At 41.1% G+C, this 17,965-nt stretch overlaps 2 protein-coding genes across 4 annotated transcripts in view; one reads left to right on the top strand and one right to left on the bottom strand.

Annotated features, from left to right (window-relative positions):
• iffo2b (intermediate filament family orphan 2b) overlaps nucleotides 1-11,497 on the top strand; it is a 29,344-nt gene extending 17,847 nt beyond the window's left edge. The window contains exons 2-8 of one of the 2 annotated variants that reach the window (XM_068315763.1): nucleotides 3,207-3,267; nucleotides 5,287-5,382; nucleotides 6,512-6,682; nucleotides 7,344-7,492; nucleotides 8,074-8,278; nucleotides 8,451-8,549; nucleotides 8,901-11,497. In XM_068315763.1, coding sequence (XP_068171864.1) covers nucleotides 3,207-3,267; nucleotides 5,287-5,382; nucleotides 6,512-6,682; nucleotides 7,344-7,492; nucleotides 8,074-8,278; nucleotides 8,451-8,549; nucleotides 8,901-9,134 — 1,015 coding nt within the window. In that variant the 3' untranslated portion in view covers nucleotides 9,135-11,497. The remainder of the gene's footprint in view (nucleotides 1-3,206; nucleotides 3,268-5,286; nucleotides 5,383-6,511; nucleotides 6,683-7,343; nucleotides 7,493-8,073; nucleotides 8,279-8,450; nucleotides 8,550-8,900) is intronic. The other variant, XM_068315764.1, reaches the window with a different exon arrangement.
• Nucleotides 11,498-12,153: 656 nt separating this feature from the next.
• terf2ip (telomeric repeat binding factor 2, interacting protein) lies at nucleotides 12,154-17,736 on the bottom strand. Of its 2 annotated transcripts, XM_068315509.1 has the most exons (10): nucleotides 17,573-17,736; nucleotides 16,840-17,066; nucleotides 16,120-16,265; nucleotides 15,663-15,898; nucleotides 14,701-14,790; nucleotides 13,904-14,567; nucleotides 13,705-13,802; nucleotides 13,319-13,575; nucleotides 13,174-13,285; nucleotides 12,154-13,060 (listed from the first exon to the last, which is right to left on the bottom strand). In XM_068315509.1, exons 2-10 carry the CDS (start codon nucleotides 17,058-17,060, stop codon nucleotides 12,839-12,841), a joined length of 2,046 nt encoding a protein of 681 aa, XP_068171610.1. In that variant the 5' UTR covers nucleotides 17,061-17,066; nucleotides 17,573-17,736; the 3' UTR covers nucleotides 12,154-12,838. The 2 variants fall into 2 exon arrangements, with proteins under 2 accessions (XP_068171610.1, XP_068171609.1); XM_068315508.1 differs by having other exon boundaries at nucleotides 12,155-13,060; nucleotides 13,174-13,575; nucleotides 17,573-17,735.
• Nucleotides 17,737-17,965: the final 229 nt, after the last annotated feature.

Raw genomic sequence — 17,965 nt, 5'->3', positions numbered from 1 at the left:
TTTCCCCTCCATCAGTAGGTTGATCCATTCATATTGTCCAGTTATCATTACTCACAGGAAGAGGATGTGGTGATTTGTCCAGTAAGTGATGAAGAAGCTTGGAAAATATACATTTATCTGTGCAGTGGTTGTGATGCATTTGTTAACTCCAGTGAACTTAACCCTCTCTTGTAGCAGACAGGCATGTCAGTGTTATTCTTAAAAAGAGGTTTCAGTTGCTGTGCAAGCTGGCACACCCTGCAGTAGAATACTTCTGGCTAATTAGACAGAGTGCATTCAGAGGGCCCAGAGTGGAAACAAAGCTTAGTTTTGTTGTGTGTGAACTGTTGTGAGGCCAAAGTGACTTCTGGCTGTGGTTGTTTCTCCATGGCAGATTTGAAGGTTAGCTAAAATAATATCCCAGACTTCAGCAGTGGACATCCTGCGTCAACCCTCCCTCCTTTCCCACAAATCTGCCAAAAACACAGAAAACCCTCTCTCCATTAATCCCAACACCATTGTCCTCCATCTGGCCCACAGTGCCTCATCATCACACGGATGTCTCAAGACTGTGGAGTTACTATTCCTGAATGAGCTCCTGATCCACACTGAGCCTCACTCTCTTTGGGAGGCAGACGTGACTCAGCTTTCATATCTTAAGCCATGCAATGAGTGTATATCCAACTCAGGCTGGACTCAGCGTTCTGTGCTCTGTGTGGAACACATACTGCAAAGCCATTTAACAGTCTCCTGGCTTTGTTTTTATATACAGTAGTTACCATAGTGCAGGTCAGGTAACATGATCTGATCTGTCAGGAAAGGGAATGAGCGGTGTGTTATCACGGCACCTCATCGGGGTGTCTGGCACTTTATTTTTAGACATGCTAACGGCTCCGGGGGTGGTTGGTTGGTTGGACTGGTCACTCCATTGTTCGGTTCACCCCTTTAGTTCACACTGAAACATCTTATTGAGATGGAATGGTTTCCTTGAGATTTAGTACACACTTTATTATGAACTTTATTACATCCTGCGAAGCGGTGATGTAATTGTCAGTGTTTGTGTGTTTGTCTGTCCGTCCATCCGTCCACCACAACCGTTACAGATGAAACAAAAAGCACATTACTCGGGAGGCAAGGGGATGAAAATGAGATGATAACCTTGACCTTGAGAAAAGTAGGTCAAGGTCAAGTTTTAACTTTTGCACTCATCGCAGATTTTTGGAAGGCACTCTCGTGATACCATACGCGCATTCTATTGGCTGGCGGCATCTGAAAATGCGCTACGTTCTGTGAGTCTCGGACTTCCGTGAGACACAAAAGTGCTTTAAACAGTTGATAAGAGTTTGGGAAAAGGTAATAATACAGATAGAAGGTGGTTTAATATCAGTATGGTGAGGGTTCATAAATGTTTAATTACCATAAATAATAAGATAAATCGTTTGTTGCTCTATTGCGGAATTTGTTAATTAACGTGTGGTACCTGGAAAGCATTAACCGTGAGGAAGGGCGGCACACTGTATACCTTTTTAGGTACACATGTCTGAAATCTGATGAGATATAATCACAAAACAAAAAGCAACATTTTTAGGAATCCAGAGGCACAAAAATACATAGGTCGTGGTAAAATGTTGAATTTAGGGTGTCGTGGGATGTTGCAGTCTTTGACTGCCTTGTTCCCTTAAGTGTAGCTCCGATGTTTCATCAGCATACTAACATTGTGAATATTTGCTTTTAGCTTTAACCTTTGCTGTCTTTGAACAGAATGTGTGTGTACACTTTGGACCAACTTTGGGACATTTTTCTTGCAAATTGACTGAACCGAACATTCAAGCTGCTTATTTTAATGTAATAACTTTGCTTAAATCTATCTATCTATCTATCTATCTATCTATCTATCTATCTATCTATCTATCTATCTATCTATCTATCTATCTATCTATCTATCTATCTATCTATCTATGTATCTATCTATCTATGTATCTATCAATCTATCTATCTATCTATCTATCTATCTATCTATCTATCTATCTATCTATCTATCTATGTATCTATCAATCTATCTATCTATCTATCTATCCATCCATCCATCCATCCATCCATCCATCCATCCATCCATCCATCCATCCATCCATCCATCCATCCATCCATCCATCCATCCATCCATCCATCCATCCATCCATCCATCCATCTAAATGTAGACCTTAATCTGATGAATCATCAAAATAAATATTAAAATTAAACAGTTGTTGCAAAAAGGTTTGGCATTTCTTGTTTGTGTTTGTAAATTTATTTATAGCTCTGTAGCAGCTCTAAGTAAGGTCATGGTTTTGGGGAATGTACTGGTTCAACAGGAAATCTGGTTTAAGTCGTCCTTGAGGTGGCTATTGGCACGTTTTTGAGAGTCTTATAACATAATCCGTTTTTTGTGTAGCACTCATGTTGTCCCAATATTTGAAGGAAAAGAAAATTAATGAGAACACATAACTCACAAGAAGTTTGATATCGTCAACATCCTGCTTCTTAGTGTTTTGGACATTGTCGACTGTTTTCAGTTCCCACCAGTGCCACTCACTTGTTATGTTATAGGAACTTTAAATGTCATATATTTGTTTATTGTTTCTAGATTACCAGTGCAACCACAAAAAGTCTTGCTTAAAGCAGTTCTCTGTGTCTTCATATTCATCTGAGTCCACATACAATAAAAATAAGGTTTGATGGCATTGGTCCAGGTTCTGCTACATGTCTGGACATTTTGTGTGACTGTCATAACAAAAGTGTTTGGTTGCTTTGAACTGCCACCCATGGGAACCATTCCCATGCTCACGCGGTTACAGGTGGAAGACCGATCATGTGAGGATATTAAGGCTACAGTGGAGATACTCCAACACCACACCCTAATGGGTGTGTTTGATCTGAAATGTTCTTCTTCAGTCACTCAAAGCCTCAAAAGCTATTCATGCACAATATTTGTTGTTTGAAGAAGGAGGCAACTCCACTCCCTCTAAAGTTTTAATGATGCAGTGAGGTTGTAAAGATGACAGCACAAAGGAAGAATGTGACAAAGGATTGGTAATGGGGGAAAAGTGTGCGTGAACCCTCATTGTCAAGAGCATTTTGTAATCAGAGATGAGACTACTCTCCACACAAAAGTACCATGAACCTGCACGGTAGCCCCCAGGGGACCACACCCAGTGGTATATGACCCACCTCTGTGCTCTGTGTTACAGATGGGAAGAGGAGCTGACCAAAAGAGAGCAACTGGAAACTACGGTGGAATCGCTGCAGCAGGTTGGGAGTAAAATATATTAGAAGAAGAAGATCCATTTCATTAATCCCCTAATCGGGAAATTACTTTTTACACTCCACTCATATACTGTACATTTCTTTGTGTTAGTGGCCCCTGAAACAATCACAACACACAAGGGGCCTGCGAGCATGCAATTAGTAAACACAACAAATAGTACATGGGGAGGCAGAGTGAAGGGCAGCAACTTCGGTTGGCACCCAATTGAGCAGCTTGTAAGTGGACGGCGCCTTGCTCAAGGGCGCCTCGGCAGTGGCCGGGAGGTGGGCTGACACCTCCCATAGTCAGGTCACACTCTGAGGATGGCTGGCGGGAGTGGGAATCAATCCGCTGTTGTCTGGGCAATGTCTGGTCATAAGATGACTGAGCCACTGTCACCCATACACAAAACATATTCTACAAAACACCCCAAATACAAATTTTACCACATCATATCACATGCAGACAAGTCAGTCAGAATAAATAGCATGAGCACCTTCTTCTAATCTACCTCTGCAGCACACGCATAAGCATCAATATTAGCTCAGTCCTTGTGGGGTTTCATTCAGAGTGGGCCTTACAGAGCTGCATTGTAAGCAGCTATAGCTAGGGTGTTTGCAGTTTAGAGAGACATACATCAAAAACTACAGTAGGCTTCTGAGGACTCCATATACAGGTAGTCCTCAGCCTTAAACACAATTGGTTCTGAGAGGCTGGATTGTTTGTAAGTTGTTATTTATTAAATTCCAGTCTATAATTGTGGGCGACACAGTTGCACGGCAGGTAGCACTGTTGCTGTCCCGGTTTGAGCCTATTCTATCCGGAGTTTTTATGTTCTCTTTGTGTCTGTGTGGGTTCTCTCTGGGTTCTCTGGCTTCCTCCCACCTCCAAAAACATGCAGTTTAAGTGGATTGGTCATGGTAAATTGTCTGTAGGTGTGAGGGTGTGCATTAATGGTTGTTTGTCTTTTGTGTGTCTCCGTGTTACACCGGTGACACACCCGGAATGTCCCCTCGCTTTTTGCCTGTAGTCTGCAGGGATAGATCTAGCAACCCCTGTGACCCACAAAAAGCGAAAGAGTGTAGATGGAGGAATGAATCTATAATCACAATTTGAGGTCATGTAAATGCCATTACTACTCTAAATAAATTCCCTAAAACTTACCAAAAGCAATTACAGGATGTAAAAACAACACATAAATGAAATAAAATACTGTCAGTCGTAGTGTAACTTACCTTTAGAGCGAGCAAAGAGGAGAAGAAGGGAGGTTATTGTTGGTGCGAGGCAGAGTTGCCATCGGAGTGTGTACGCAGCGGTGCTGCTTGGTGTGGGTTGTGGCAGAAAGAGGGACTGCAGTAGTTGGACACAGTTGGACACGCACAGTTGTTCGTATCTACTAATGTTTGTAAGTCAGATGTTCGTATCTTGAGGACTACCTGTATATGTAGAACTCAATCTCACCACTGCCATTATGTTGTTTAGAGCAGATATAGAAGGTAAAATCAATTGAAATGTCAAACTTTGAGACTGTATTATCTCAGATGATGTTAGTACCTCATCTAATCGGCAGCTTTCCATCTCTCAGCTTTTACTCAAATCGATCAGAAACAACATGTATGTTCATTTTCTGGGTCAGAAAAAGCCCAGATAAAGGGGTGGAGTGCCTTCCCCTGGGATATATAACCTTTTAGAGACAGATGTTGTCAATCTGTCCAAAGAGTTAATTCAACTAAAACATTTTTTGTGAAAGCGTTAGAGCCAAAGGGATGTTATCATGTGCTAACTGAAAACAGCAACTTGTACTCTGCAAGTGACAGAATGTAGTCAACAGAGCTCGTACTTTTCTAGCTGAATGAAGACAGTCTAAGTCTAAGTCTGAGCATGAAAATGTCTCACAGGAGAGAAACTTTGAATACACTGGTTTGTCTGTGTCTTTTATCTGTCCAAATAAATGAGCCAAATCTTTTTTTTTTTGTCCCTTCTTTCCTGTCATGTGACTTATTTTACCTGTGACATCCAACCAGAGCGCCCAGGAGTCCTCTGAGGTCCAGGATGAGCTGAGTGAGAAGGTGGACAGACTGAAGGCTGAACTTGTGGTCTTCAAGAGTCTGATGAGTGATGTAAGTGTTTGTTCAGCGTTGGAATGATGTCATAACTTCTTTGAGCCTCCCGCTATAAACAAAGTGCTGCGCTTTTCTGTTATCCTATTTGTCATCTTGATAAATTCATGCGGGTTTAAATAATAACACTAAACCTTTCTTCTCTTCCCTGCTTTCCTGCCCGCTTTGAAAATATATGTTAGAGTGCCTCAAGGATAAGCATTCCTAAAGTATAGCACAAATACCATTCATCAGCATCGCTTCCTGCTCTGAGCAGCCTTGCATTGTGTCTTGGCCCGTCTGATCTACTGTGATGAACAGTTGTGCTTGCTCAGGAATAAACGAAGCAGCATTTTGTTTTTGCAACAGTCATTTTTCCATTTACCTTGACTTGTGGCATTCGCGCATTATGGATTATTCATATTATTTTCCATGTTTGACTTCATCCCCAATGATGTGTGAATTCAGAGACGGGTAAGTGACGTAGACATAGTGGGTCTCTGTTGAAGTGTAGATTGTTGAATGTCACAGCTTTCCTAGTTGTAGTGAGGCATCCTGTATTTTGTGTTGTGTGCTTTAGGCGTGAGTCGATCCACTGCTCACCAAAAGCTCCAGTTTTTCAAACTCAGTGTAGCCGGAAGACCTTATCTATATGTGACCTATTTGCATGATCCATATCTGCCAGCTGTTGAAAGGACAAAGTGCTGATTCAAACTAATTGTTTTAGTGTTATGTATAAATGCTGACATTGTATTACTGTTTTATGGTTAACTAATAAAACATTACCTGTATTGAACCAGGATATACTCATGAATATAAAAAGTGTTTTAAATTAAGGATCACAAAAAGTTAATGTGTATTTGAATCATATAAAAAATGGCACTGCAGACAGTAACCAAAAATTATATTTAAAAATAAATGTCATAACCCATCAAATGAAGATATTTTTATAAGTGAATTCTCCCATTATATTTTATGGACCATACTGGTATGGAAACGATTTTAACACCACTGAGATAATACATCCATATAATAGTTGATGGCAGTCGGCTTCTTTTCTGGTCACAGTTAGTTCACGTTTTGTGTGTCCAGTGTGTGTGGATGTTCTGTGTGAACATTCCATCTGAAACAAACATAATTACCTCTGCAGCAAATGTCTGATCTGGACACCAAGATTCAGGAGAAAGCCAGGAGGGTGGACATGGACATCTGTAGGCGGATCGACATCACGGCCAAGCTGTGTGATGTGGCTCAGCAACGCAACTCCGAGGACATGTCGAAGATGTTCAACATCAGTCCAGCCAGGTCGCTCCCAGAGAGGGTGGGTGTCCATCTGCTGTTTCACTGTTTGTCACAGGAGCCGATGCTAATCGCAGCACCAATGTGAATTGTTTTTGTGAGGGGAAAAAGTCAGCACTATAGATGAAATCAGAGCTCCCAGGGCCTGAGTGTGTGTAGTTCCTCTTTCATCGGCTGGTGATGTACTGAGTGACCCCTTCTGAATGTGCAGGAATGAGGATCTGCATGTTTACCAATACGCTCTCAAACGTAGAACACAGAAACACGCAGCAAACTTCCAGTCATGCCACAGAAATATACACACATGCTGGAAAGTTGTTTGCTGTGCTATTTGCATTGTCACATTGCAACAACAATAATAATTCCTATAATTTAAAATAAAATGTAAAGGAAGTTCCACACTAAAAGTCTCATGTTTGCAGACATATTTGTGCAGCAGCTAGTGTGGTTATTGGATGCTGATGAATGCAGAATAAAAACAATGAAGTACATCATCACAAAGCTCTAATAGAACATTTTTGTTTCACAACCCTACAATAAAAGCCTTGTTTCGCCACGGGGTCTCTCAGACTGGCTTCAGATCATCAAACACACTTTGATGACCAGTCCGACAAATGAATGATGTTTACTTATTTTTTGTGTGTGCGTGTTTGTGTATGTGTGCGTTTGCATTGTGTTTGCAGGCTTCTGCAGTCTGCTGCAGGAGGAAAGAACGCAAAGCTGTGTCCGATGAGGAAAGTTCAGAGATGGATGCTGAGCCCAGCCCGTCAGAGGAGGAGACCACGGGGGCTCTAAATATCACTGACGAGATGAAGCGAATGCTCAATCAGCTGTAAGCAACACACACCCACACAAACACAAATTGAGTCCTGTCTGCTTTGAATTAACGTACAATAAATACGTGCCACCGTCAAACTACCATACAGCGCTTCCACCCCCTCTAGTGGGGAATTGAAAAGTTACGAGCTGATTCAGCAAAACTCTCAGAACATAAACCCCGGGGGCTTCGCTTTACTTTGTTATGACTGTCAGAACTAATTTTGGGATGTAACTCAAAAACTGTCATTTTGATATACTCTATACAAAATCTTATTTTAAAATTTCGGTTTTTCCATCACATTAAGTTTCTGGGGGTTTTTTTTTTTGGGGGGGGGGGGGGGTTGCATATTTTTTTATCACAGACATCAACTTTAGGACAAACTCTTTATTAACCGCTGAGTCCTAAAGGAACTTCCAGAGGTTGGTAGTGTGTCTTGTTTTCCATAAAATCTTTCCACTCTGTCTATGTGCCTTCCTTCTCAGGACATCTTCCTCTTTGCTTGCGCCCTGTTTTCAGCCTGTCGGCCATTACACTTGTCTTTCCTCTCCTCCTTCTCTTTTGTTCTTTCTGTTCCCTGCCTTTATCTCACACAGACATTGTTCAGATAACTCCTTTGTTGCCAGGCGCGAGACATTTGAAATCGACGACGACTGTGACAGTCTGACATGGGAAGAAAATGAGGAGACTCTGTTGTTATGGGAGGACTTCACAAATTACAACATGCCATGCACCATTGCTGCTGCGACAGCCTGCACAAATGCCTGTGCCTCCGATGGCAACGGTGAACCCGCTGATCCTGTGAGTTCAGTCTGCACTGATGCACAGTTAATGCTTGTTTTTAAACTCATTCAAGGAAGTGTGTGTGTGAGAGTGTGTATATGTGTGTGTGTGTGTCCTCTCTGTGTGTGGTGTATAATACATTTACAGTACTCATGCATGATGAATTAATCCTCTGTCTGTGATCTCTAAGGACTCCCAGGATGGAAGTCTTGGCAGCCTCATCGATAAAACCGAGTCACTGTTTAAGGCCAGAGAGAAGGAGTACCAGGACACCATCGGTCAGATCGAGGTAGACGATCTGTGTGTGCGTGTGTGCGTGCGTGACTGTGTGTGAGTCCGATAAGTTTAGATGTCCTTTGTTATAAATGAATGATTGTTGAGAATGATCAAGACTCATTAAATTATTTATGATAGTCGTCAAGTTTATACCTCTAAAGACCACCAATTGCATGGGCGAATGTGGGCTAAATTTGGTTGCTATCAAAAGAATGATGTTGATGATGAGGATCTTAACTTGAGCGTCCATTGAAAGTGTTAATAAAGTTACAAAGGATGTCAGTCTCTTATCAAAGTCAGCTCAGTTCTGTTCCATCCCAGTCATTTCCTTGCAGTCTCTTACGTCCTCTTGTTTCCCTTTCAGATGGAGTTGGCCACGGCAAAGAGTGACATGAACCGACATCTGCACGAGTACATGGAGATGTGCAGCATGAAGAGAGGCCTGGATGTCCAAATGGAGACCTGCAGACGGATGATTAAAGGTGGGAGGAACTCTCCCTCTTTCAGCTCGGTGGCCAGCAGCGACTCAGGGAACACAGACGAAATCCAGGATGAGATGTCGGACAAAGATGTTGAGGCTGAGGTCCCGGTCAGCTGATGACTGCGAGACTTTATCTAATCCTCTCCTGAACGCTTCTTGTTCTCACACGGGTTGTTCCCACCCTGTCAGAGAGGTGTGTCAAACTAAATCTGGTCCTGCTTGACCTCTCAGAGTTGTGACGCGTGCACTCACTCGGGCCCACTGGTGCTTTTATACTGTTTCTGTTGTGTCAAGACTGGTGGGGGGTGGCGTTTTAGTTTCAAAGAAAGAAGGGGAGTAAAAAGAGTCTGAGGTGCGCTCTCCTCCTCCCTGCTGCCTGAATGGATCCGTATCCAGAGCTTCACCTTATTTAATGCCAAAAATTTTATATACTGTGTATATATTTACACGCGCACCCACACACACACAAACACACACACACACACACACACACACACACACCACATAATATCCACTCTGCGTCCATCTCATTAGTTTGAGCGTCACATATGTTGTCATGATTTAAACGGTCCAGGTGAGGATGAAAGCACAGCAAAGCCTTTTGATGCACTATTCAGAAGTTCTATGCAATTTGCTGGCCTTATTTTCAGACTGGCTTTTCACTTGTCTGCATTTCTTTTTTTTTAACCAATACGATCAGCCTTTTATGCAAAGCAGGTGTTTTTCTATATGTCGTATTGTGAGTGAAATAATTTCAAAATGGGACGTTTGATGGCTCATGGATATCAATGTAAAAACTACCCCCCAACAAGGGACTGCTGTTTCCCTGACTGTTTGGCTGATGTTATGTGGTCCTAAAAAAATCTGATTTTAAAACTTTATTGAGGAGACATTGCGATGATCTTGTGTAGTGCGGTTTGTGACTTCTTATTTTTTTATTTTGAAAAATCATTATTTTTGCTTATATCTTACTGTCCTACACGAGGCTCTTGACGCGTTGCACATCCTGCTTTGTCTCCTCTGATAAGGGGCTAAAAGTGTCAGACTGTGCGTGGTCATGTGATCATGCACCCTGGAGGCCTTTTTGTTCATATTAGTTTTTATACATCAGCTGTCTGACAAATCTACTACTCAGTTCTCTCTCTCTTCCTTTGTTTTAGAATGTACAATTTGATGACTCAGACGTGAAGTGCTTCTTAAGTCCTACAGGAGCAGAGAGTTAACAACAACAGGCCTTTTCTGAGTTCACAATTTGTGTGGAGAAAAGGAGCTATGGGTCCTTTGTATTATTAAAACTGTATTTTCAGTTTCTAAGTCATCAATGTTAGCCAAAAATCGTGTTTTTGAGACCATATTCTGCTGTTATTAATCATAAAGCTCTACTAAACCTGTCCCAGACAACATCAGCTCACCCTTAACAACAACTAATTGACCATATAAGACAAGAGTGAGAAAGAATCTCACTCACAATGAACCTTAACCTTTCATATTTGAGTTGATGTAAAACCAGCTTGTGAGTATCAAAGAGCCACACCTTGGTACTTGGTATCAAACACTATTTCCTGATTGTATGGATGAACATCCAGAATGTGTACTGGATCTCTGTTGCTTGCTGAGAATGTAGCTCACATCACTCCATCACACTAACTAGCTGACCAAAGCTAAGTATACAGAAACAAGACGAAGATGTAAGTCGAGCTGTAAACCCTACTAACTCTGTCAGAGTCCCAACATTTCTCCACATCCTTCCAAAAATGTTAACCTACAGATAAGTACTGTACCTACTTTTTTCTTCTTCAAATGAGCATTTATGCTTACTGTGAGACGTTAAGTGTCTTATCTCCTCTCTCATCTCTTGAAGCAGGTTGAAGCTTAAAGACATCCAGTCGATAAAACTGTAGCAACCCCCCTCAGTGAATGTAGCTGGATTGTAGGTGTCCTTTAAAGATCTTACAGAGGACACCTGTGCAAAAAAAAATAATACCGCTGTTCAAACCCAGGAATGTACAGAATGGTGAGCTGTTCCTCATCGGAGAACTTGGTACGTTTCAACGTTACTAGACAGGTTCTTACAAGAGTGTGTGACCTCTGTGTGTGTGAATCAGGTCATGGTGGATGTGAATGTTTCCTACTTGAAAGGGTTTTTATATGATTGCTTTTTAATCAGTATCACTGGGATTTTACTGTTGTTTTATCTTTGGTTTCAGAATACAGTTTCACGTTACGTCATTATTGCTTGTATTTAATTTAATAAACATGCAGAGGGGATGAAAGGTGAAGCATTACCTTAGGCCATATTTGGATACTGGGCTTTATATTTAAGTAGTTCTTATGTCTGATTTATTTAACTGCTTTATCTCCTGGGTTTGTTACTTTATTTAAACTATTGATATATGTAGTGACATGGGTCTGGGACAAGATACGGATGTACTCAATTAATATTGGGGTTAAAATGGAATAAAATGGCAAATTGGATTAAAAGATAATCAAGTCTAATGTCTTTAATTTCTGTGTTGATGGTCTTTTTATTCCATCCTGGCTGCATCTTATTCTTAATTCTGCTGATGTTTCATCAATAACAAAGAAAACCAGAATTTAGTCCTCATTTTCTTTACCATCTTTATATCCCTTTGTGACTTAAGTAAAAAAAAAAAGGTCATCATGTAACATTTTTAAGATTAACACTTAAATGTGCCTTCATTTTTTTTTTTAGATCTTTTCCCTTTTTTACTCGCACTTGTGAACTCCGAAGACTGTCTTATGGGGCTTCTATCTTGATGATTAAAGCTGACGCAGCTTCAAGAATGTCCACAACCACTGTCTGTGACAATTTTAAGGCTTCCAGATCATGGTAGTCGGCTGGACTTGTAGGAAAAGCGTTCAACAGAGATGAATGTGACTCAAAAGGTCCTTTCCCATTCCTTAAACTCCTCAGATCAGTCATCTAATCCAAAATGTAGACATTGTAGTCAGTCAAAAAAAAAGCACGTTGTAGTATCTTGATCTTGAAGCATTATCTGACACTGCATGTTTCAAATTTTAGACATTGTGTGTAATATTCCATTCTATTTTTCTAGTTGACCATAGGTCATTTAAAAATAGACCATCATTGAGCAGGTGTTGGTCTGTGGTCCATAATTTGGAAACGTGGACTAGGCCACAATAACCACCTGATTCCAGCTTTGAGCCTGATCACTCTCAGGGATTTTTGTGCAACCATCACAATTAAATAGTTTTTTCCTCAAATTTAATAAAAATACATGAATATAATGTTGGAATGCTGTACAGAATAGACTGTATTTAAACACAAAAAAATATCTATGTAAATTGACAAAATAATTTCATTAATCTGCAACAGTGGAGCTCACTGCCACAGACTTCATACAACCTGAGAAATAAATTCTCCACATTGTTTCAATACAAAAAAGTAGTGAAATGCAAAGCATATTAAGGTTTTAATTTACTGTAAAATACTGTTTAGTATGTTTTTAAGAAGGACTTGTTCAAGCACACATTGTAAAAACACCCCAAATCAAACATAGTCATAAGTATGTAATGATTCTGAGATGCAATAAATATTGTGTCCAAAAGTATAAACCAGGACAGAAATACAAAGTTAATTTGAGTTAATGAGTTCATTTCAACAAAACCGCTTAATGTTCAATTGTCTCAAATATATTTTGAGTTAATCAGGAACACAACTAAGGACGAAGAAGAACTGATAAGATAAAATTCTAAATAGCATCACTAATGCCATACTATTTATATGATGAATAAAAGGACAAATAATCTTTAGTCCACACTTTCTTTGCTCCTTATTTTCATCCCTCCAACTCAAGGAACACGATTCGTTTGGCTACAAGCTCCTCGCTGTATTTGTCTCTCAGCTGCTGTCTGACACCGGGGTCGTTCGACAGCAAAAGATCGTCGTCACAGCAATGCCAAAACAGTCCGGAGACAGATGCTGGATTCAAAAGCAGATCCAGAGCTTCAGACAAGTCTCCACTGGTCGTCAACAGCGCTTTGGTCACAGTGTCCAAGTTCTAGAATAGAAACAAGAAGCTGGAAATAATTAAAAACATATAAGACTGACAAACAGAATACAACCAACATTATCTCTCTGCTGTGCAGGATAAAAAAAGAAACCTGTGCTCACCTTGTTTGTCTCCTTCATCAGCTCTCTGAGACACTGCTTTCCTTCCTCCAGCTGAACCTGTGTCAGAGAAAAAGCAGGTTCTTTGTTCACTGCTGGCTGCCGATTGGTTGAAGTGGCTGGATTCACACCAAAAATGGGCTGAGAATCTTCTTCTTGACTTTCGTTCTGGAAGATGAACAGGTGTGGATCGACGCTCTCAGCGGCTGCAGGATCTTGGTCTGAGGTTGGTAAGCACGTGGAACTGAATGCCTGGGGGTCCTGCCCCTGCTGCTGGAGGCCGGGCCCGGGTTCAGGGCTTGACTCCATAGAAGTAGGTGCATCTGGAGAGGGGGGGCGGCATTCCTTCTCTGTAGGTACCTCGGTCGCCGTTTCGTCTGAGCTTTGGAGATCTAGAAGTTCATCCTCGACAGCCAGAGAGATGAAAAAGTAGAGTTTAATAAATGTTTATAGACCTCTGGGTTTTTGGAAGTGAAAATAAAAAGTTCTTCCATTCAGTCCTTACGTTCATGTAGTATTTGATCTGTATCTTACCTCATTTTCAGATTCAAACTCGTCTGTAGCCATCTCAAGAATCCCCCGTTTTCTCTTTTGTTTCTTTATCTCTTCTTTTTGCGGCACCAAAACAGATTCTGCAACATAGTAATTGAATCGGTTAGGTGGACGCGTCACTGCACAGCACAGAATCTAACTCTGGAGCTGACCTCTCATCACAGGTGGAACAGAGACAAACCTGTTTTTCCAGAGATAGGAGATGGCCCTCTCTCCTCCTGTGGACCTTCTCCTCCGGCTGCGACACTTTCTCCACTGGCCTTGTGAGAGGGGGGCTGGTCGACAGCTTTCTCTTGTTGGAGAACGCTCTTCTTATTTGCTGATTTAGTTTTGATTGACGACTCGGGAGGGGATGACAGCTGCGTGACAGATCTTGTTGACAGTCTGAGTTTTTTGCGGTAGGGCTCAGGTGATGATGCCGTCTCGAGTTGTAGCTGCCTTTGTGTTCGTCGAAGCTGCGGTTGTTCAGGAACAGGGGAAGCTTTCCTCTTCTCTTTTGGCTTCTTATAGGGAGGTGTTTTCGGTGGGGGCGTGGGCTGAGGTGTTGCCAAGTCCTCTGGCCCACTTTCTTTTTGTAGACAGACGATTGTTTGGGGTTTGTCTGTTTCTAGTTCCCTGTGTTCAGCTAGAATGGGGTGTAGATCAGTCAGTGGGTTCAAACAAGGTCCCCCAGGTTGGGGGGAGTTATTTGTTTCAGCATCAGCAGTTGATACTTGAGTTCCTTCAGCCAGCCTTTCAGCTGTCTGTGGATTCACAGGTTCCACTTCCCCTTGAGGACAGATGGATGTTTGAGTTTCTGCTACTTCTTGTTGCATGCTTTCGGCTGGAATGGATTGAGCATCTATCTGTGGAGACACCAGATGACGCTTACTTCGTCGCAATCAATTATTAAATCACATACAAGCTAGTAATACATGTCTGTAATCAGGATATTCAGGACATAGTTTTACAGGGGGAGTTTATTGTCCTGCTCAGTACCTGTGTTAGGTCATCTTTCGAATGTGTTGTAGGTAAACAACCACCTTCTACAGTGGGAGGTCTGTCACCCTCCATTTCTTGATCCTCCACCTGCAGATTGACACACAGGACAAACACAGACAGGATGTTTATCAACACATTTACCAAAACCCAGTGGTCATATCTAAAATGACGTGCACATTTTGGGCGGCCCGATCCACAGCAAGAAGTAGAACGTTCTTGTATTTCTTCACTACAATGAGAACTACACCAGTTTGAACTGCACTAAATTGAAATATGTTATAATTTCTTTTTAATGTTTATAAAAAGATAAATGAGGGGGACATACAAAAATATTTTAGATGCCTATCGCTGAGTGAGAAATACCACCACAGCAAACAATGATGTCACAAAGTTCACATCTCACTTGATGTCATCATAAAAACTCAACATCATAAGTTTCACAATTATTTGAATTCATTGCAGGAGTAACTACAACCAAGGCAGTCAGAGACTGCAACATCCCTCGACACCCCTGAATTCAAAATTGAACTGAATTTAAATTTTAATCAAAGCATAGGTCGATCAAAGCACTAGTTTTGATCTATGGTCTTCCTCACACTGACCTTTTCCCTCGTCTTTCTATCTTATCCGGTTTCTGAGTGTACAAAAGTTGAAATTTGACCATGACCTAGTTTCTCAAGGTCAAGGTCACCATCTCATTTTCCTCCCCTCTGCAGCCTGAGTAATGTGCTTTTCGTTTCATCTTTCTATTTGCAACGGTTGAGAACATATTTGGTGGACAAACGGATGGACAAACACACAAACACTGATAATTACAATACATCACCGCTTCACGGGATGTAATAATGTATGTTGAATGAGATGAGAATGCATTTCTACGCTGTAAATTAATCCTATGCTCTAACTTCAGAAACAAATGCATATAATAAAATATCAGGAAACACCTTCCTATGTATTACCTTGTTCTCTCCCCCTGCTGTGGTAGCCTCTTCCTCAGCTGTTGCCCCCGCTACAGCCTCTGTTTGTGTCTTTGCTAGTTGCACTCTGTAATGGTATTTCATCGACTGCCAGCTGTGACCGGTCACACGCTTCTTCTCCATCTCCTGCCAAAGACGGTTTCCCCCAATGTCTGATGAACGCTTGCTGACATAACTCAAAATGGCAGCGTCATCTTCAGTTGTGTAGGCAAGCCTGCCTAATTATAATAAAACAGCACAGATTTAAAACAAATTATCAGAGTAATGTTATTCTCAGTTTGACAGTAAATGTTACAACTTCTACAGGACATTTCATCAGCTACTTTTCACTTTGGTTGTTACCCCAGTACGTACACGTTACAAGATGACTAGCAGTGATATACAGTATGTGAGAAATGCTGCTTATGTTTCTTCCAAAGGTAAGGTCTTTGCATCATACCTCCTTTGAGTCTACTTGATTCCGCCTTAACGTTGTTATGTCGGGTAGAGTGTCTCTGGTCTCCTTCAGGTTTTAACCTGTAATCCTCTAAATCCAGTTGTTCATCCTTCTCAATGCAGTCATAAATGTACTGAGTGGACACAAACCTGAGGAGGAAAAAAAGGTCATTGAATTTTCCTTTTTTTGCAATTTAGATTATCCTGATCACAGTTTCATGTACTGTACATGGCAATTCTTTAACTTACTGTATAAAGCTGATTCCTTCTTTGTTAAGAATTAAGGCATAAAACTTTCAAGAAACTTTCTTAAAGTCCAGTGGACTGATTTTAACAGCTTAGGATTACCATGACCTGGATAACTGAGAACCTAAACAGATATTAAGAAATTTCTGTGTCTGTCTGTGAAGATTCTTTGAACAAAATGAACTGGAGTTGTAGGGAAAACATGAAGATGTTTTGCCTTCTGTGTGCATTTTGACATTTCTATGGCAACAATATTTAAGTTGCCATAGACTTATGGCAAATAAAATACTGTTCTGCTCATCCAGTTCTGCTCAGGTAGGTATTTTAGAAATGTAAATCGTCATTAGAGTATGTGATGGGATGGATTCCACTGCAGGTATGATGGAAATGTGACCAAAAAAATGGCCAAATAAAATATTGCATGCTACAGCCGAGTTGTTTTCTTATTAATCAGGCTAAAACCGTTCTGCCTGCTGACCAGTGAGTCGTAGATTCAGTGACAGAGCCTTTTTCTCCTGGCTCAACCAGCAGGATGGCCCATGGCTGCTGGACATTACACAGCGCCCCCCCTCCAGCTGTGATCAGGGGCTGGAGTTTACATTTAGCAGGACCCGGGCGCAAGAAGAAGGACATGGGTTCACCATCCACCTTCATGAACAGAACTGGGGAGATGTTAGCTGTCTGCTGTTTGGTTGGCATGGTGACCTGGTGAAAACGGGGAGAAATACAGAATGGACTTAAGACACGGTGAACATGATTAGCCACATAAATGCAGACTGTAGATAAAATATTAACATAAAAAAAGAATAACATGTATAACATTGTAACGTACAGTTTATGAATAGTCATTGTCTTGGATCTTAATTACAGAATTAATTACAGCATTTTCTATTTTCTCAAAATCATTGAGTTAATTGTGTTATAGAAAAAAACATTTGGCCTATTATAGAAAAACATTTGACCTATTATAGGAAAACATTTGACCTATTATAGGAAAACATTTGACCTATTGGTAAAAACTCGAAAGGCAGACAATCGCCACGACCCGCCTTCCGCCACATTAGCTTCATGTGAATTATTGTAAACAGGTTGGCGTTTGTTAGAATTAAAAACACTATGAGTTTTACAGTAAAATAATACTTTTATAAAAAGAGCTGCTGTCTAACTACTGGATATCATAACTATGACAATGAGCTGAAAACAAGCCGTACCGTTTATTTACTTCCCAAGCGGTTTCCTGAAACCAAACGGAAGCGCCTTCCGGGTTTTCTACTTCGGCTGTTTTTGCAGCTCGTGTCTCATTACCGCCACCTGCTGTTCAATTTGTATCACAGCCTGTGTGGGGCCTCCCCATGCTGCCACATGTGAGTCCATCACTGGGCCTTTGTTAAAGCCACCTAAAGACCCAAACCACCTCAGTCACAACTACAACACATCCAGACATGAAGTTTATGGGTGTGTGTACTACATGGAGTGACGTCTGCCACACTTATTGGAGAGACAAAAACAGCAACTCCACGAGTGAATGTCATGCAGTAGACGATGCTGGAAAATGTGCTAAGTCAGTTTTTAAGTGTCATATTTTATGAATCTTAAAAGTTAAT

This window comes from Antennarius striatus, chromosome 5 (assembly GCF_040054535.1).
Source record: "Antennarius striatus isolate MH-2024 chromosome 5, ASM4005453v1, whole genome shotgun sequence".
Lineage (NCBI taxonomy): Eukaryota > Metazoa > Chordata > Actinopteri > Lophiiformes > Antennariidae > Antennarius > Antennarius striatus.
This window is presented reverse-complemented; position numbering and strand designations above follow the sequence as displayed.